Here is a 20,572-nt window from a genome sequence, read left to right as displayed (position 1 = left end):
GTGATATTTTTAAGACAAACACAATAATATTCATTAAAATAAAATTTCCACAATAAGGTGTACCCATAATTTATATATATCTAGGCATCGTGTAAGGTATTTCAATATCTTGTTGCACTTCTGACCGCGAATCAACCCAATGTCGTAAGTCCTGAATCTGTATATCCCCAGTGTTGCTACTCCGCTGTAAGAAGATAAAAGAAGAGTTTAAATCTGAAAAGTTCTGGTCTTATATGGCAAAAACTACCTAAGTACTTGGGTGCTATCCTCCTTTTACAGTTTGAAATCTAACTATTGACCCGCTTGAGCAGAGCGAAATAGCTGTAGGAGCAGTTTACAATCTGGAAAAACAAGGCTCAATTAAATATACTACATAGATAAGAACATTTCGGATGGCCTACAGAACCGAAGGCCTCCAAGCTGAAAATAAAGGTGGGATTCAAGGTGTGCAGGAGTATCGGTGAGTTGAAGCGCTGCATCATGAGCAGGACAATCCGCCGGTTCGACCTGTTCCATCCTGTCCACTGGGAGCTGTAGATGCTGTGACACAGTCTGGAACTTTGGACAGTCACCTCGTTGGAGGCGTAGCAAACGATGAAGATCTGCCAGAGCATGACCAGTTGGTAAATACAGGTCTTGGCCATGAAGATGGCATCGCCATTGGCAATCGACATGGTGGACATGTCATACAGGTTGGATACCAGCACGAGCACTGAGCACATGATTTGCACGGATCCTGGTGCTTTTATGAACAGTTCCACCAGGTCCTTGAACTGCACAATGTGGTTGTAGTAGGCAGCACATTCGCGCAACTCCTTGGCAATCCTGTTATTGTCCCGAGGATCAACCACAGGGCCCAACTTCTCCAATCTTATGACCAACATCTGGAGCTGCGCCTTCAAAAAGCAGAGCAGGGAGAAGGCCCCCGAGTCGTAGGTAATGTTGAGGACACAAGTTGACAGAAGGCACATGGAGTGAAAGATGAACTGCAGCCAATAGCAGATCTTTCCCTGGATGTTGCACACCTCGAACATGGCCAGTGGTAGCTCCTCGTAGTTGTCGAAACAGGGAACCATGAGGATCAACGAGGCCGTTCCAAGGGACATGGTGCCATAAAAGTTCCTCATGTGGACGACCGCCACTCTGGCCGATTCCAAAATCCGCCTTTCCTGTTCACTTTTAACGGCCAACTTTGAGGACAGCATCATCTCGACGAGACCAGCGAGTTTTTCGCTCTGCACCTTCAGGTGCAATAGCTTAGCCATGCAGGATATCTCGGTGGCGAACATGAAGAACACTTTCATGATCTCCCGCACTTCGGAAATTCTATTTATCAGCGCCAAGGCGAAGAGCAGCAGCATGATGCAGAGGATGACCAGGATGAAGACAAACCGAAGGTAATGACAGCGGCGCTGTTGGTTCGTGGCCCAAATGGGAAGCCTCCAGACTCCGAGGATCTGAAAGTACCACACCTGGTACTTGTAGAAGTCCTTCGTTGTCACTTGATCCTGATACATGCTGACGATTTTCACTTTGACCATAAAATCGCTTGCGGAAACGCTTTTATAGGCCAATAACTCATTCGGCTAATAAGGCTAATTATGGAAATTGGCTACAGTGCGCAAAATGGTTGACCTAAGAGAACAACCCACCGAGCTGAAAAGCATTAAATCAAAGCCCAGGCTGGGATTTAGGGTCCTTATCCGCAGAGTGGAGTGCAGGCGTTGCATAAAGAGCAGCACAATCCTTCGGTTGGGGCGACTCCAGTCCACCCAAGAGGTCTTGTAGAGCTCATGGGGCAGCTCCAAGCTGCGCTGGGTGACCTCACTGTTGAAAGAGTAATCAGCAACCTGCAGTAAACTTCTAAGATGTCCTCACGCACCCGGCAAAGTAGCACAATATGAAGATCTGACTCAGCATGCACGCCTGATAGGTGATATACTTAAAGAGCGCCAACTTCTGATCAGACAACTAAATTTATAATTGAACAACACAAAAATTAGACTAACTAAAATATAATTGTATTTTTTTTTTTGTAAACCTTAGTTGTAAAGAAGGAAAGCCAAATGCAAATCCCTAATAGAAACTGCAGGTCGACATTTAGAAATAAAAGTGCTTATAAATGCAATTTTAATTATAACTAGTTAAAACTTTAAAGAACGCCTCTTAAGAATTGACTATAAACGCTAAATCAATCATAGTTTCAAAGAAAAATAATATTAAATTAATTTAAAACTAACTGAAGCAGTGTCTAGAGCATATAATATAAATAAGTTTTATACAAATTAAGACGCTAGAAATGACAGTTATTAAAAAAAGAAAACAAATCTTTGACATTAATCTTTGGTATTAACCCTTAAAGCTTGTCTATGTTTGCTTGTTTGGAAGTTCAGACAAAATTTTGTATTTTATACTACAAATTCGAAAAAGCTTTGTAATTTAAATATTTAATTATGTTGGTTTTGTCATTTGATCCTTTATCTTATATTGTCTTCTTAATATAACTTTAAATTGGGATGATCTTTTTGATAAAAAGTGATAACAAGATGGAAAACGAGATTTACATAGAGGACTTATTTAAATGTGGATATCTGTTATAATAATTATAGATATCTTCCATTATGTGTACTCACCAAAGCTATAGCATAAAAATTGGCAGTCAAAACCAATACCGAGCAGAAGATCTGCACCGAAATCGGCTTGCAGAGAAGTCGTTCGATTATTTTGGTCAACTCCACGTTGTTCATGTGATAGCGTATGTTTTGCTTCAGTTGCTGTTCAACGGAGGAGTAACCAGAACTATGAGGCTGACCCATCTTGTCCAGCCTCACCGCCAGAATATCCAGCTGGCACTTTATGAAGATGAACAGCGAGGAGCAGAGGGAATCGAAGCCTATATTGGTGATGCAGGAGACGGACAAGGCGAGGCACTGGTAGCAGTACAGGAACCAGTAGCCAGGTGAGCCAGGATTCTCGCCAAAGGGATTGTACGTGCCCAGTGGCAGGTGGGACCAGTCCAGAACGAATTGGGGTATAAGAATTATGGACAAGGCGGCCACGGACAGAGTGCCATAGAAATCCCTAAGCTTCCGACTACTTTCACAGGCGCCCGCAAAGATCACCTCCTCTTCAGCGCCTCTTGGCCGGAAATCCTCGTCGTCCAACCGGTGGAAGAGCTCCTCCAGCGCCACATTGTTGGCCTTAATGCTGAGCAGTTTGGTCGTATGTCCCACACTGGTGGCCAGGACAAAGATGGCCCTGACAACCTCCGACATGTCGGTCAGATTGGCCAGATCGAAGAGCAGTACCCAAAAGCAGATCACATGCACATAGTTCACCTGGTGGAAGATTCTCCACCAGTGTTCATCCTGTGGCCACAGCGAGAAGATGTTTAACAAGGACTTCTGGCCCTGGTAAAAGATTTCCGCACTTTTCCTCATTTCTTCTTGACGTTTTTCTTTGAACTTGAGTACAATTGTTTTGTGCCGAGTGTTTATATGGCTCCTCCGAGGGCATTTAAAAAGTCGTTAGGCGGTTCCAATTGTTCGCTAATCGTACTGGTGTGCCTTTCACTAAGCAATAATTATCATGATTAAAACAATTAAAGAATAAAAATAATGGTTTAAAATTTTTAAAAAATTTGTTTTAATATAAAAGAATGTGTTTAGTTTTTTAATATTTTTCTCATAAATATTTTGTATATTATCCAAAAAACATCTTCATGATCTAAGTATTTTTAACTCACTCAACGCATTTTGATAATATTTTTCTATCGACAAATATGGTTTTAATGTACAACCCAGAAAATTCAAATATGTAAAGTTTTACTGAAAATTTTATTAAACCCTTTTTTTTGCCGTGGAACTGATTTTCCCATTTTCCACTTGTGTGCGTCTGTTAAATAAAAATACTAAATAATGCAGCCTGCGATTATTACGCAGGACAATTTGGCATAGTCCTCGAATGAAATATGCACAAATGCTTCAATTTTCAGAGTGGGAACTGCCTGGGATCGCAACAGAAGGTGAATCCTTCATCAGGGCTATTCGGGAGACCCAGGGGGCAATTAATCGGATGACAAACTTCCAGACATGGTGGCCTCTCCCGCGAGAAGGTATTGTTATAGGTGAGGAAGACGTACAGCCCATTACCACTGGCATCCCTGACCACTTTGTAGGTCCACTCGGGCACAGGGATCTTGGAGTCGGAGAGGAATGCCGGCTTAATGGTTCCTCTGGCATCTGGTAAATTCAGAATGCCAATTCCGCCGGTCTTGATGCGATAATAACTCGACTGCGGGATCTGACTACGAACCCACCTCTCGATTTTCTCCCAGTTACCATCGTTAATCGACTTGAATTGCGGCACCACATTCAGATAGCGAAAGGTACTACCCATCTGGTCACCGAACAGGAAGTCCGCTGAGGCCACCAGGTGACCTCGATTGATCACCAAGGAGTTGGCACTTCGCAAGTAGGACTGGTCATCGCCATAAATGCATTTGAAAGCGAAATATATGTTGGACTTCATATAGGCAGCGGCCTCCTTTGGACTGAACATCTCATCGGTCACAAAGTCCACAAACGGTCTCCTTGGAACTATGAGGGATAAGACATTGTTTATTTGTGTAGCTTAAGGGTTATACTTTCGCACACCGAAGATAACTCTCCTAAATTTCAGTTAATATTCACTGATAAAAAGAATGGAATGGATAGTAAAAATAAATACCTGGCTACGTAACTCAAAACCTTGTTCCATATTAACAGCATGAATTAATATTAAAATATTTTAAATAACGTGGAAAATATTACATTTCAGTTCTTTATAATTATATTACATGTATATTAATATATTATTTTAATTTAAATAAAATTTCCAGATGTTAAAATCAATTTTAAAAAAATTCAAATTTTTTTTATATTAAAAATAACTAAAATATTCAAAGCGAATCATATTTAAATTTAGTAAGAAATACTTGGATTTACTATGTTTTTTTTAACAGTGCTTAATGTAGTTAAATGAATTTTGAGATTTTAAAAATTAGATATGGAAAATTAGGGACTATTGGGGGTTTAGAAAGCTACATATAATGGTGTGTAAAAGATACAATATTATATTTAAAATTTAGTAGTCCGTTGGATTTTTATCGAAAGACGACGGTAATTTTAGTTCATAATTTAAAAAACTCGTAGTTTGTTCATATCTCAGGCAGAGTGTTAAAGGGTTACTATAAGTTAAGCAGAGTTCAAGATATACTCACAGAAAGTCTTAAAGTAGACATCGCTCTGGGAGTACAAAACCCTGGCCTGGGCGGCATTAAAGCAGGTTCGATATAGTTCTAGATTCTTTCCGTCTATCGTATAACCCACGGCATACAAGGTTCCCGAGCAATCGCTATCCCGGATCCGGGTGGTCATCGGTTGCATTGGATTGCCACATCTCATGGGCAGCGGAACTGAAAACTGACCGCTGTCCTGGCATTGAGTTTCCACCATGTCCGAAGGATTGCAGTACATGAGCAGTGTGACGCCGGTTGGAACGATTTCCCTGCGCTGCAACTGTAGTGATCCACTGGCATCGCGATAGGTGAAAATCCTATTCGATCCCTCCACCATATGCTGTGCTATTCTACAATCGCCCTGCACTTGCAAAGCTGTCACATTGACCCAAATAATAAACGCTTATAACTTACCAGAAATTTGATAGACTCACCTAAAAGCACAGCAAAGTTAGGTAGATGGATATGCAGATCTGAATGCCAGCCATCGATTCTAGAACTCTTATTTACTTTTAAATTTTGAAAATAAGCCAAAATAAGAATCGAACTGAATGAGATTTTACATCAAACTAAATTTTGGGGAACTCTCCAAAAACCCAAATTACATTTTTATCGATAAATTTTGGTTGTCTAATGATTTGGATAACAACAGTATAGGGTCATCACCCCTCCGAAAAAAGATATAAACTTATTATATACTAAACCCATTGAATTAACACACATATAGACCTTTTTTTGACAGTCCACTTGTGGATAACACTTTATTGCTTCTATCACATACAAAATTTGTTGTTTGGTTGCTAGTTGAACTCTGCTTCGAAACAATTGCTCAATTCTTGTATTCGTGGTACTGTACTTGAAGATAATAATCATTATTGTAACTTTATGTTGCTTTTTTTTGGGTTTTTTCTTTCTACTTCAAATAATTGATATTGGTTGGGTTCTACAAACAAATATATAATCGTTATATAAGTGATAAGCATACGCAATAGAAATAGACGAAAATTAAAAGTAGAAAAAAAGAACGAATCGAAATGCGATTGCAATAAAGAGAATTAAATGTGCATATGTAGTCATATAAGGTAGGTTATTTAAAATACATATAAAATAAACAAAACTTAAAGTGAGGACCGAAAACGAAATCTTAAATATTTTGCACTATTTCTTTAACGAAGATTTGCGGATTTTAGGGAACAGGGGCTTTCGGGTTGCTTGCTTTATACTTGTTCAAAATTGCTGCGCGAAATCTCATACAAATTGAAGCATATATAGAAAACGGTTTCAATATGCCATCGAACAGCGTGTAAATGCTAAAAACTATACTTGGTTGCTCGGATGGTGTCTACAGTGGGACTACGTAGCCGTAAGATCTTTCAATTGTTGTCCTGCTTGTTGATCAGCTTGAGGATGACCTTGCCGGCCTGCACCTCCAGGGCATAGAGGCTGCCGTCCTTGATCTCGTTGTTGAGCACCTCGTCGGTGACGGTGACAAGGATGCCCGACGGCCCCGATATGTACACGCAGCTCTTGTTGGCGTCGTTGAAGATATTGGAGCCGCTGCCCGAGTACTTCGACTGCATGCCCCAGTTGTTGAACAGAGCGGCAGCGGCGGCCGGTCCTCCGGCCCCATTCTCCTGGGTACTGGCCTTGGCCATGAACTCGTAGAAGCCGGGCATCTTGAACAGCTTCTGCTGCAGTTCCTTGGCCGTGCACGACAGCAAGTAGATGGCATTGTAGCTGCAGCCGTTTAAACTGGCATACAACGTCAGCCTCGGGGCAATGGTCCTGCAAGAAGGCATAGATTTAACAAATATGTTCGAATTTCCGATAATTGAATTTGAAAACTTACTTGGCGCGCAAAATGTTGAACATGCGGATGCCATCGGCCAGGCCGCAAATTTGAATCAAATCCTCCTTGGACATGCTATAAATAAATAAGCGAATATAAATAAATCAAAAGCAGTACTACGTAATAAAAACAATTTATATGCATATAAGCTCATAAAAACCCCATTGAAACCATAGAGTAATAACTAGTAACGAGTCAAGTATCTAAAGCGGTGGCTATCTAATCGTCTCATTTAATAATCAAAAGAGTTTATGGTTAAGTTTGATGTTCCTTATCAATTGGCTGTATAATCATGTTATCCTGTAGTCATTCCCTATTTGTTTCGCTATCTTTTAGATGTCAGTCAATAAGATTACCCAACTGCTGGTTAACTGATTGAAATATTGTACTTAATTGCCTTGGAAAAATGAAATGGTAATCAAAAACACTCAAGCACTCTTAGTTTGCCAGACAAATGGTTCTTATTGACAAATCGTCTGGAAATTGGATCAACAATTCATTTATTATATAAGAGGTTTTGCGCTGTAACTGTTATCAAATAAAGTATGTCAAACAATGGTTATCACTAAACTTTCTTGATTAGACAATAAACTTCTGTGTTTTCAAATTTCAACAAAATGTATCGCTAAGAAGCAGGTTGGGAAACTAGTACCTAATATTCCTGATAAAATATAGATTATACAATAGTTTATACAGGTATTATTTTAAGTCAATCGTATAGTTGCTTTTGTCCTACACTACTTACCGCATGATATCGGCTCCCGAGAAGTGGGCAAACGTCGAAAGATAGGTTGTGAGGCGATGATTGGTCAGCCACTGCGTCACTTGCGAGGGCGTCGATTCCGGCATTATGTTCTGGCTCTGATATGGACAGTAAGGGGCAGTAAGGGGTCGATTAGTTAGATAGTTGCAGTAGGGGTGCAGTGGGGCAATGACACCTACATAATCGTCCATGTCGGCGGGCACATGCTGCGGTGAGACCATGCTGGTGGCGTCCATCAGCTTGAGGGTGGGCGAATTGGTCGACGTCACCGAATTGATGGCGATGGGGCTGCTGCTGGTAGCCGGAGATGCTGCACTTGGGGCAAACGGAAGCATCCCATCATACTTGGGTATGTGCACCGGCGAATTTGGCCAGAGTTTCATACTGCAAAGGAATAAAGAACGGAATGGGATTAATAGGGGATAAAAGCTGTATGATGGCTTCTTGCGCATCCTACAAATCCAGTAGAGCTCGTTCTGTATCTGGCGTTGGCAGGAGCGACGATCCTTCAGATGCAAGCGCATGTTCGCGAATGCGATGGACTCCTCCGTCGCGGAATTCGCATTTTGAATTTCCCATCCTGTCCCGCAGACCGGAGAATCTGGTTTGCTCTTTGGAGAACCACTCGCCTTGTTTAAAAGCCACCCGATACGACCTGTTGCGGCTGATTGGCTTGGCAAACCCGTTTCGAGTCTATTTGATTTTATATGGCTGCCTTTCTATCGGGGAACTTTTCCAGAACTTATTCGTCTATCGCCACCCCCCCGACACCACAGTCGCTTCCGGTTCACTTTGAATGGTTAATGCCGGGCCATAGGATAGCTTTTCAGCCTGTGATCGATATAATCGATCCTAACAAAACAAGACCTTATACAATCCCCCATATCATTTGCCATTATTATCTATAGTGCTCGGCCTGCAAACAAACAAAATCATTGAGCAGAAACGAATACCGAAAACCGGTTAAAAGCAACTTTAAACTAAAAATAGCTTTGGGACAGACGCAAAAACAACAAAGACCACGGCGCAAAATGCTCTTAGCTGATCTCTTAGCGCCCAATGATCCTTCAATGGCTCTCTCCAGATCTCTCCACATCTCTCCACATCTCTCCCCTCTCTCTTTGTATCTCTCTTTTCCGATTCTCCCTATTCTCCCAAACTCTCGCCAATCGAGGGGTATTCTCTGCATCTGCCTACCCGCTCTCGATTCGATTGATCTTTATGATTTGGTGATCATGCAAATGACAAACTAAATAATTTCCTCTGGCACTCGTTGTAGGAAAATTCCACTGGAAAGTGCGTTTCGCAATTGTAGGGCAATGACAGATGGCTTATACTATATTTGGTATAACCTATCTCTTTGTAGTCATTTTGGTATCAAACCAATAAAAACATTTGATGTTACCACAAAATCGAAAGCATATTGGTTTGAATGTTTATTTACACTTAAAAAACATAAATAAACATAATGTTTTTGATGTTTTTATTCAAACAATTTCATTTTTATCTCAAAGTAAAACTTTACTGGCAGCATTCGAAAATGAAAGTCTAAAAACTAATAGATTTAAGGTGTTGTATATGTATTGTTATAAACTTATGTTTGTTTATCAACGTTACCTCTAATTTTACATACTTCGAAACCATTTGTTATCTTGCTATAGTCCATAACATATATAATCCTAGCCACTACTAGACTCATTATTATTTCCACAAACAAATCAACCGAGAACCTACTTAAAAACAAAACCAAAATCTATAAATGAATATAATTGGCATTGAAAAATAATTGAATGCCAAAATCTTATTGACTTAATTGAATATGTGCTTTTATTTGAGTCAGTAAACGTTTGGCCTAGCAAGATGAACTAACGAAAATATATATGAAAGACCTTCATTAGCTGATATAACATATATTGATTTAAATGTTTATCGGCCTCATAACAATGCTGCAGTCCTACCTTATGGCTCTGAGCCGCACTGTACGGGCTGATAGGGAACAAGTGCATACGTGATACGTAATATGCACTTGATCTTAACTGGATGTTATGTAAATGGTTGGGACTGCAGTCGCTGGGTCCGTAAATCAAAAAGTTCAGGCCGTAGCTGTCACATAAATAAGACTTGTGGCAAAATTGGCGAGCTCAATTGGAAGATTGCGGGACAGCGCAGCGAAATAAATTGTAGCCTAATTCTGGAGCAGAAGCTATGCCAGTTGGAGAGATTCACGCTCCCCCACTATGTCTATGTTATACAGTTATTATACTCACTATTCCGGACTGTAGCAGCCAGTGGTGGTGGTAGGCATCACCAGATCCAGGGATATATCGTTCATGATGGTGCACTCGTAGCTGGGCTGGAACTTATCCTGTTCCGATTGCGGACGCTTCTGGATCTTCTCGCGATCCTGCTTGTGCTTGCGATCGGCTCCTTTTAGCTTGAAGACCTGCAAGAAGTTAGAATTTAGTATACGTTTTTCGTGTGCTTAAGATGGGAAAATATAAATATTGGCGGACAATTCTCTTAAGCGGACAATTTGTCCATACTAATTTATACTTTTTATAGAACAGAATTATAAGCTAATCTTCACTTTTACCCCATTTTAAGGATCATAAAAGTTAAAACCCAAGAAAAGAAAATTGTATTGTAAAAATGAATTACCAATCAACCTCTTTTTGGATTGTCTTTAATAGCTGTTGGTCAGAGATGTCAATACCCCATTTCGGTTATTTTAATTGCCACAAACCAACTATAAAATTTGTATGGTACTAGCTTTTCTTACTTTTCTCTGCCTGCGGGGTAAAAATTTATCTCGGTAACCGGACAAAAAAATTCTGTTTTAAGCGGACATATTTTTTATGTTAACGGACAAGTTAATGCGCTTTGACTGGAGGAGCATCCACACACTCACCTTGATCTGGCAGGCAGCTGCGTGGACCGCCTGTTTGCCGTTGTTACCGCCGCCGCCGCCATTGGGAGACCTTTCCGGAGATGCTGGGGCAGTGGAACCACTGTTTCCGCTACCGTTGCTATTGCCACTGGCGCTACCGCTACCGCTGTTGTTACTGCCGCTCGAGCCGCCCGAGTTGGTACTGTTCGTGTTTTCTATATAGGTTTCAATCTGCAGTCGGAAGGGCACTCCCTTCTCGCCGCCGTGCTTCTTTGGAGTAAATTCGGTTGAAATGCAGTTGACCTTGATGTAGACGCCGACCTCCTTCAGCGGGTCCCAGAAGATCTCGACGGTGTTCAGTGAGCCGGAGCTCAGTGGCTGCGACACGTGGCACAGGCCGTACGAGAGCGGTACGTCCACCTCAATGATGCGTTCGCCTGGGCGGGATTGCTGCCATTGCTGCATCTGCTCGCGCTCCATGAACTGGAGGCGGCGCTCGTGGAAGCAGATCTTGATCACGCTCTGCAAAGAGGGAAGTGCGAAGGGGGGGCGATTTAGTGAGTTGTGGTTGTGGCAAGAAGTGAAGTCAATCGGAAAGTTTTTTTTCGCACACGCAGATTTCACATGTACATAGCGGAGGGGGTGGTTTCTGCCTCCCAGTCACATCTCTCAAGTCGACCGGCTTAATTGGGGCTTATTAAAATCAATTGAGCCCCCCAGATACACACATTCGGTCACACAACACAGACTCGCTGACCACGTCTCTCACTCGACGGTCAAATAATTCACCGCATCACATGACTCTCCGCCTCAATTGGAGGCTGCGGACAGGGACTTTGGACTCACCTTCAATATCTTATCCCTGTAGAGGGACAGGTCGCCGATCTTCTTCAGCTTGATCTCGTAGCTCTGGCCCTGATTGAGATACGTCAGGGTCTCCTCGTTGTTCTTGGTGGCAATCGATGTGGCCGCTGCCAAAATGTACTGAAACCTGAAATGGCAAGGAAGTGATTATAATCTGGTATCTATCTTTAAGCTCAAATTTACCATCAGTCGCATTTGCTTTTCAAATCTACTTCCTTTGTTTTATACGCTATTATCCTTTTTTAATGGTTTAAAATCTTTATTAGTGTTTGACTATTCTTAAGTATGTGGTTTGTAATAAACTTTAATATAGAGAAAATCACTGGATATTAAAGTTTTAATTGCTTTAACTACTTTAAAAAGGGACCTTTCAAAAGCCAGATAAACGTTTACAAAGTTTTTTTTAACTAAATCCAAACAAAAATTGTCATATAAACTAAACTATTGTTACATGAATTTTAAAAATAAAAGTTTTGGACTCATCAGTATAGAAATGAAACTTAAAAATGTACAGGAGTGCTATAAAATGTAGTATTAAATTAATAAAAATACTTTAAGACTCACTGTAGATAATTTACAAGACAAAATTATTAAAACTAAACTGTAGACTATATATTATGTGACCCAAACTCCTAACCAGCCTATGACATCTCTTTAAGAAAAATAAAACATTTTTTTTGACACTCACTTGTGGTCCTCGGAGTGGGTAGCTCCATTGGCCGAAACGATCTCGATCTTTGCCGGATCCAAAACGCTAAGCTGCTGCTGCTGCTGCTGCTGCTGCTGGGGCTTGCCCTTCTCGTTCAACTCATACTCAGTGTTGGCCAATGGCGAACCCTGCGGTGAGCCACATCCGCAGACGAGGCCAGAGTTCACATCATGCTTGCCATTTCCGGCCGAACCCGATCCGGTAGCCGACTCCTGGCCAGCATTGGCCTGCGGCGGTGAGTTCTGGGCCTCGTCCAGCTTGGCAACGGCCACGGACGGCGATCGTGCTGCATTTTGCAGGGAAATCTTGGGACTCGGCTTGATCTGCTCCGTCTGCGGCTCCTGCTTCAGGGTGGTCAGCGTGGGCGAGAACGACAGGAAGTTCTCACTGAACGCGGAGGGTAAACGTAAATTGGATCAGATTTAATTTAGTTGCATTCGGGAGGCTTCTGGTCTTACTTGTTCAAGTACGAGTTGCTGTTAAACTCGGCATTCAGATCGAAGCCAATGTCATCGCTCCAGCTGCTGCGACCTGCGAATTTGAAGAACACCATAAGCTACATTTCAACCCATATCTGACACGTTTGAGATTTCTTTTAGATTCGAACTTGTTATCACAGAGTGACGCACTCAAAAACCATCGACGACCTTAAACCGTTGACGTCAAACTTGTGTCTTGGCCAAAATAAATTCTGTGAGGAATTTATAGCATGCGACATTTGTAAGGCCAATTTATAATTATTTGATAAACACGTAACACTACAATTTTTGTGTAGCTTCAGCAAGTGCTTTTCTACTGGTCCCCATTATAATGTAATTATGTCTAATTATGGAATACGGCGTGTAATTTGGGATGTTCTAATGAGGCAAGGTATATTTATATATGTTGTTAAAATTAAATTAATTCTTACACACAGAACCATGGTGGCTAAAATAAGAACATGTCAAGTGAGTAGGCCCAAAATATCCACTTATCTATGTGCAGCAGATACAAAAGTACGTTTTTCCATGCGTTTAAGTTCTTTAACTTCATGTTACTTTTCCTAGATTTAGCTTTTAGAAAATAATATCAATGTCGCTATACTCTCTTAATAAGTTAAGAAGTATTTGTCCAAACCAAAAAATCAATTTGCACACCATCACTTTCAATTGTTTTTACAAAATTCCTCCAAAAATGAATGTGGACTTTAATGAATACATGTTTGTAATGCCTCGTTAATTGATTTAATCTTTTTACAGATAGAATTTGGGCTTGTGTGGATTCCATCGGACAATACATATCTCGATCACAATTGATTCAGAGTTATCCAAGAGCGAATGACGCACATCGCATCGCCGCTGCTCACTCATTTCACATTCGCGATAGTGTCACAGACAATTGTTTGATTAAAAGTATCTGTAAATGTGGACATTGGGGCATCAAATTGAATGGATGCCCCGCTTAGTTCCCTTGACAAATGGCAAGGGGAAATGGCTTTCATATCATCTTTATAGCCTTCGCTTATATAAACGGCGAATGTGGGAAAAATGCATGACAAAAGGAAAGGCCATTGGGCCCGCCGCAATGATCTAAGATCGCTTGTTGCCTGCTCTATAATCGTGGAGTTCTGAAAAAGTCAGCCTAATAGCGGATTGTTGGACGACAAAACGCTAGCATTTAGTCTTATCTGCGCCGAGTGCCGCCAATGCGGATGATAAGCCATCAGCGAGAGGGGCAGAGCTCTAGATTGGAGTCCAAATTATATGGTTGGGTCCCCACACACACACCAGACACACACCTACTGACTACCCAAAACGGTTTGTTCGAAAGTGTATCAGTGGGCCAGTGTCATGGCGCGACCACTCGTTTCGATGTAATTAGTCCGAGGGCCCTGCGTGATTTTCGGTGCAATCGCAAGGGCATATCTACAAAGTTTAAAGGGTTCCGTCGGTTAGGGGCTATTTCGGGCCATTGGAAAAGTACTGAGAAAAGATTTATTTCTTTACTGGCAATCTATTATTAAAGCTCCATTGATTAACACAAGTCGAGGTGCTAAGTTAATTACTGTTTTATGGCAAGTTTGAACCATCGCAGGCTGTTAATTTCATTACTGCCACCGAACTTCGATATTAAAACCCATCGCATGCTAATGATTTTATGAAACTATTTAAAGACCGTGCCTCTCAGAATGCAACTCCACCTGCACCAGGTTTGCCCAACTACTTCAAACACCTCGAGTTTAACCCCTTGTCGAGCTCAAACCTTAATTGTGATCTCACGCATATGTCGCATTACTCCATGTCTGATAGACACAGACTAATTAGCGATCATATTCCTCTGTTTATACGCCACTTAGCACCCGCCAACAGAAAGACTCACGTTTGTCTTACGAACTTACGATCGAATTAGTCGATAGATCGATCTCGTACATCTGTCTGGGCATTCCCATATGTATTCATAATTATACAGGGCCGTATAATCAAAGAGGCGCAACTCCAAAACGGGTTCTGTTCAGCTGCAGCCCCAGGAAGAAGTCCCAAGTCCGATCGAGGCTTTTTTAATTCTTGCTTTCATCAATTGTGGGTCACCGTTCATTTTATGCAAATCACCAAGCAAGACAATTCAATGAACAACAACAATGTAGCGTTCACTCTCATGACACTTTTTCGTATAATTTGTATCATACTTGTGTTGTTTTAATCATCTTTCAAACGGGAGTGTGACATTTTTAGACCCCTTAATTATTTTTTGATATCATCAAAGAATATCCGATTTTAATTTAGTCGTTGGACCTGTTTTCTGTTGCTTTAAAAATTAGCAAGGCTACATTTCCAAGCTTCTGGGCTTTACTTTTGATTTACAGCCATTGAATGAAGTCGATTTTAACCTAGTTGACCTTATATACTTTTAAAACTTACAACCTTTGGAGAAGTACCAAAAAAATTTAAAACATACAAGTCGAGAGCATACAATTGTTTCTCGTCTTTAAGCGATAAGAACAAAGTATTTTTAAGGGGACTTCATTTGAAGATTAGTCATTAAAAGTTGTTTGTCTTGGGGAATTCCGAAATATAAACTGCATGAAAGTTTACGATTACAAATTTATTGGTCTGCTGTGCTGTGTGAAAATAAGAACAAAAGTAGACTTCTACACTATTTTTTATTGATATTTCCATTAACAAAAAAAAAAACTACTAATACTACAGCTGTATGTATTCAAAGTACCAAGTTCTGATTAGGTCTAACTTAGTATATATTTTAGTAGGAAACACTTGATTTCCTCATTAATTTATGCGATTATAAACCATAGTGATAGTTAATAATGATTAAGATCTTACCCGAGTGCTTCTCGCGCTTGTGCTTGTCCTTCTCCTGATTGGCCACTTTGGTGGGCAGCTCGCCGCTCTGCGATGCTGTGGGTGAGTTCTCACTTTGGCCAATGTCCAAAGAGTCCCAATCCATTCGTCTTTTGCGTGAGCCGCTGTTCAGGTAAATGGTCTGTACGTCGATAATCTGCGGTCCCGGCGAGTCCTTCGACTGGGCGTCTACGACAATCGTAATTTGTTCGATTAGGGAGCTGGTCTCTACGGTAGCGATGTGTGTCGAAGGTGATGATAAGTGAGATGATAATGATGGATATGATGAGGTGAGCTGACTGATCTGAATGAACTGATTGCGGCAGCCTTACCTGTCCACGATTCCTCAGAGTTTGGCGGCGAGTCAACAAAGTTGATCACTTGCTCATAGTCCGATCCAATATGCTGGTGGTGATAGCCGCTTATGAAGTGGCGGTTTTGGATCTGGAAAACCGAAACGGAGAGGATTTTAGTTTGAAAACTGAATTTCGACGCCGTAATCAATGACAGAGCCAGCTACAAAGCGTGTCTAGCCGCCAACGAGGCTATGCCCTCTCAGCATTATCTCTGTTAAGTCCAGCTGGAATACTATATATGTAGGTTCGAACCTTGCTGATAAGGCCGCTAACAATCTCGCCTATGCTCTCCCAATCCCTCTTTTTTCCCTGCATTGAGAGAGAGTGGGTGAAAACACCCAACGACTCATGTTTCTTTGTCGATGCCGATGAGGACTCGAACTCGGTCTCGGCTTGATTCCATTAAATTATGCTTTCGAAAGATAAGTTCGAAACACGCTGCGATGTGTGTAAACAAAACGGAAAATGGCTCAGCCTGAAGAGCTGGGCAAAGAAGACCCAGAAAATGCGGATATATTTAAACGGACATCCAAAAATAAAGATACAAAAACACAAATATCGACTGGGCGAGTGAGTCGGACTGTTGACGTAACATTTGCAACTATTTATTAAGCGCAGTTCTGTTGTTTTTCCCTCTATCTGTCCACCACAACTTTGTTATATGATACACCCCGACATATAGTATAATTAGCAATTGAACTATATATTTATATTTGCCTCAAGGCAAATAGATTTTGCCAGCGAATCTTGAGTAGATTTCTTCATTTACTTATAAAAAACCTTAACAGTGGGTATTCTGTTTAAAGAAGCAAACTAACGATGGTGTGAAAAACAGTTGAATAAACATTTAATGCTAAAAGTAGTCTGGACACATTCAAATAGGTTTTAATAAAAAAAACTTTGTAACTTGAACTTCCTTTATAGCAGATATATATGATCTAAGCTTCCGCTTCTACGATTTCAACCTAAACCTATTTAAGCCCGGAAAAACACATGCGTTGGTGACCTTTAAACTCACCTGATTCAGATTTTCACTTACACTGTTATTAGTGTTGGAGTTGTTGTTGGTGTTCTGGGTATTACTGTTGTTGTTGATATTATTACTCTGATATTGATTGCGATTTATATTGTTGTTGAATTCCATTTGGTCGAATTCGTTGAAAAGGTTCAAATCGAACTTCGTTGGAAGGGTGCGTTGTTGATGTTGTTGTTGTTGAAACTGTTCCGCTTGTTGATGTTGTTGAATGTGGTGTTGGGGGTGGTGGCTCAAATGTTGTTGTTGTTGATGATGAGAATATTGTGGATCAAATATGCTTTGTAAATCCAACAGACCGGAGTTTTGAGAAAGAAACGAAAGCGCCATTCGGTAAGTGAGTTAACGGCGTTGGAATCGCGTTCTGTTCTCTTTTAGTCCTTGATTTTTTTTTTGTTTATTTATTTTATAGCCGCCTGAATTATTGGATTCCCCCGAAAAACGAAATGCCGCTTCCGACCGGAGTCCTTTCGCCAGCAATTTTGCTCAAGTTTTTTGGTGCAACGCGAAATGCAACAAAAGTGTTGGATTGATGGTAATAGTAATATTCGAAGTAGAAACTGTTATTGATCGACTGACACTTACGGCTTATTTGCTTAGGTTAACATTTTGGCTTGTTCAAAATGCTCATATGACACACTTAATCAAATCGTTCGTCGCACAGCACTTGGATATACGATGTCTAACAATATGCACTTGACGTGAGTTCTACTAACAACCAAATAATATCTCTAGTTTATTCATATATATTTAATATAGGTAAAACATTTATAACTTGCTTTTTTGTAACTTTTCTAACTTGGCTCACAATTGAGTGGAATTGGAATTGTTGCGTTGTGCGTAATGTGTTCTTAGGGCCTTTTCCGGGGGGATTCGGCGGGGGTTGGCCCGGGGGCAAATTAAAACAATACGAAAAACGAATTGTATAGTTTCTTGATACCGGTGGTCTCACGCTGACGATGGCTTCGAAGTAGGGTATTTTCGATTTTTAACAGCATTTTGGTCCGGAGATACATATAGCTCGATTTCGACTGATATTCATTAGACATGTGCTGCAGTCGTATTTCAGATTTCTCCATTTATTTCTGAATCGGTGATCCCGAGTTGCAAGTTCAAATTGGTTGGTTATTTGGTACAGGTCTCACTGGCACTAGTAAGACTTGTGTAACGGCGGCGATTCTACGACGCTGTCTCTAGCTCTGTTTGCTGGTTGTTTGGACCACTGTCAGATGGCGACGGACATTATATAGCAGTTGTTTACGCTCGAATCGAATATTGTATATATATATGTAACTGATAGCACAGGCTTCGCGACTGTTTTCCTAGGCGATTTCCTCACAATGCTTTTGAAGTTCTCTGCTTTCGAGTTTTCTGTTTGGATTTATTTGGGGGTTGGTTTTTGGGTGTTTATTTAGTCACTGTCAGATATGCGACAACATTCCAATTAGTAGTTAAAGCTGTGGACACTTGTAGGGGTTCGATTCCAAAAATAGGATTATCAATGGTGCTATATAGCTGTGGGTTTTCCTTGTTTTTAAGACACTGTCAGAAGGCTGACATTATTCCGCAGTTATTAAGGCTGGATACTGATACTGATATCACTGATGACGATTGTGGTGGTGTTTTTTTTTTTTTTAACTTTTTTGCGATTCAACAATGGATTAGACCAACGGTTTTAGACACAACTACTCGGTTTGCTCGACGATTTAGCTCTGGCTTGCACTGACTTTGCGACGTTACTGTGAAGTTGATTCGCTTGATTTTCGCTCTTTTTTTTTGTTTTTTTTTTTTTTTGTATGGGTGTTATCGCGGTCTTTACGTTTGTGTTGGGGTGTTATATATCAAGCTGGGCGAGATGCCAGTTTCTTGGATCGTCACTTTTTTTATTAGGGGCCTAATTTTTGCGGCAGCGAACAGGTTTTTTGTTGGGGCTAATTATTCACAAAATGCTCTCGTCTTTCATTAGGCGAATTAGGGTTTTTTTTTTCGAGTTTTTTTTTTTTTCTTTGCCTCACACGATTTAGCACTGTATTTACGACAAAACGGAACGTTTTTTATCTGTGGATTCTGTTTTGCGATAACGATAACGGTACGTTACGGTTTCGGATTCGGTGGTTGGTGATAACTTTGGCTGCCAATTCAATGGGTTAAATATATAGTTTTGGATTTACTTTCTGATGGCCGGACTCTGGCGAGCGTGCTAAAGGAGCACTTTTAGTCCGACGAAGCTAGGCTTCGAAAAGCCCAAAGAGACGAGCATTTTGTGCGGCAGAACCTTGGTCGAGCGGCAGCCAACGCGGACACGAGGTTAAAATATCAATGAGTTGTGTGAATTTTCGCCGTTAGCGGGAAACTACAGATACACCAGAATTCGGAATCAAAAAAGTGCTATGCGATGCGATGGAAGGAATAAAAACCGTTCCAATCAAGACGACGTCGCTGCTGGGTTGTCACCAATACGAGCGCTGAAAAAAGATCGCGGGCCGAGTGCCCGAGTTGCGATCACGACGGGGGCGGCACGGGAACGGGATCACTTTTCGGAATTAAGCCGAAGATGCTGGCAAATTGATGCGGATGCTGCTGCTGCGCTGCTGGCTCTCTGTTGACGTCGCTGCTATCACTCAAATTGATTGTGGCAACAACAAAGTGCTTGTCTTGTTGAAGTGCTCACACATACACGTACACTCTCTTTCTCTCAATTGGAAAGGGCTTTGTGTTGTTATTGGTATTGTTATTGTTGCTGTCGCTGCACTTGTTGCTTTGCTTGATATTCCGTTACTCTCGTTCTCAGCTGTTTTTCCACGTTCTTTTTGTGTGTATTCGGCGTTTCGCTGCGAATGGCAAAGCAAAGTCAAGAAGAATGCTATAATAACAATAAGTTAATTAATTCAAGTTGCTGTTGCTGTGCGTTGTGGAATTTTCCCTCAATTTGTTTTTGTTGCTCCTGCAATTGAATTCAATCGTTTGGCTTGTATGTATCAGCGTTTGTGTTGATTTTTTGGTCAGTTTTTACGATGCGCGCGTCGATGACGTATTAAATTTTTGGCACGCACACTTAAAGACGCAAGACCAAGAAAAAAGACTCGCTAATTAAGCTTTTCCGCTCGCGATAAACACTAAAAACCCGTCAACGTGTTAAAATTTTCTGCTGCTTTGCTTATTGCTGATGATGCTGCTGTTGTTGTTGTCGCTGTAATTGTTGGAGCTCTTCCAGATTAGTTTTGCACTCCCGCATAAAATCGCTGAACATGAACGTGTGTTTTAACCGATGGTACACAAAATAATGATGGCGAGCGCACGAAATCAGCGCTAATATTAACACAAAACACAAAAACACTAGCCCGCTATATCTCTCTCTACTCTCCCGCTCTCTCTTTCTCGCTCCCGCCCGCACGGCTCTAAAAGAGCAACGCAGTCCGCTCTTCGGCACACATACTAAGACCCACTGGCTGCCCCCCAATGTAACTGTGTGTCTTGTGGAATGCAGTAAAAACAAAG

General features: G+C 41.1%; 4 protein-coding genes across 11 annotated transcripts; all 4 read right to left on the bottom strand.

The window, feature by feature from the left end:
- Window positions 1–247: 247 nt before the first annotated feature.
- On the bottom strand, window positions 248–3,445 carry LOC128256220 (uncharacterized). The gene is made up of 5 exons (XM_052986452.1): window positions 2,634–3,445; window positions 1,883–1,971; window positions 1,653–1,827; window positions 402–1,586; window positions 248–341 (listed from the first exon to the last, which is right to left on the bottom strand). Exons 1-5 carry the CDS (start codon window positions 3,438–3,440, stop codon window positions 288–290), a joined length of 2,310 nt encoding a protein of 769 aa, XP_052842412.1. The 5' UTR covers window positions 3,441–3,445; the 3' UTR covers window positions 248–287.
- A 372-nt stretch (window positions 3,446–3,817) lies between these two features.
- LOC128256205 (uncharacterized) lies at window positions 3,818–5,896 on the bottom strand. 2 transcript variants are annotated; one of them, XM_052986435.1, is made up of 3 exons: window positions 5,693–5,896; window positions 5,261–5,639; window positions 3,818–4,598 (listed from the first exon to the last, which is right to left on the bottom strand). In XM_052986435.1, the coding sequence occupies exons 2-3, from the start codon at window positions 5,613–5,615 to the stop codon at window positions 3,991–3,993; spliced, it is 963 nt and encodes a 320-aa protein (XP_052842395.1). In that variant the 5' UTR covers window positions 5,616–5,639; window positions 5,693–5,896; the 3' UTR covers window positions 3,818–3,990. The 2 variants fall into 2 exon arrangements, with proteins under 2 accessions (XP_052842395.1, XP_052842396.1); XM_052986436.1 differs by having other exon boundaries at window positions 5,261–5,628.
- A 112-nt stretch (window positions 5,897–6,008) lies between these two features.
- On the bottom strand, window positions 6,009–17,412 carry LOC128256202 (upstream-binding protein 1). Of its 7 annotated transcripts, none has more exons than XM_052986425.1 (12): window positions 17,060–17,412; window positions 16,018–16,129; window positions 15,668–15,913; window positions 12,809–12,881; window positions 12,330–12,737; window positions 11,624–11,768; window positions 10,799–11,299; window positions 10,158–10,333; window positions 8,070–8,274; window positions 7,873–7,988; window positions 7,128–7,202; window positions 6,009–7,063 (listed from the first exon to the last, which is right to left on the bottom strand). In XM_052986425.1, exons 1-12 carry the CDS (start codon window positions 17,402–17,404, stop codon window positions 6,652–6,654), a joined length of 2,814 nt encoding a protein of 937 aa, XP_052842385.1. In that variant the 5' UTR covers window positions 17,405–17,412; the 3' UTR covers window positions 6,009–6,651. The 7 variants fall into 7 exon arrangements, with proteins under 7 accessions (XP_052842385.1, XP_052842387.1, XP_052842386.1 ...); XM_052986427.1 differs by having other exon boundaries at window positions 15,668–15,874; XM_052986426.1 differs by having other exon boundaries at window positions 17,081–17,412.
- On the bottom strand, window positions 17,313–20,368 carry LOC128256207 (uncharacterized). The gene has a single exon (XM_052986438.1). The coding sequence runs from the start codon at window positions 18,151–18,153 to the stop codon at window positions 17,974–17,976; it is 180 nt and encodes a 59-aa protein (XP_052842398.1). The 5' UTR covers window positions 18,154–20,368; the 3' UTR covers window positions 17,313–17,973.
- Window positions 20,369–20,572: the final 204 nt, after the last annotated feature.

This window comes from Drosophila gunungcola, assembly GCF_025200985.1.
Source record: "Drosophila gunungcola strain Sukarami chromosome 2R unlocalized genomic scaffold, Dgunungcola_SK_2 000013F, whole genome shotgun sequence".
Classification (NCBI taxonomy): domain Eukaryota; kingdom Metazoa; phylum Arthropoda; class Insecta; order Diptera; family Drosophilidae; genus Drosophila; species Drosophila gunungcola.
Note: the sequence above shows the minus strand (reverse complement) of the source record. Positions and strands in the feature narration are given on the sequence as shown.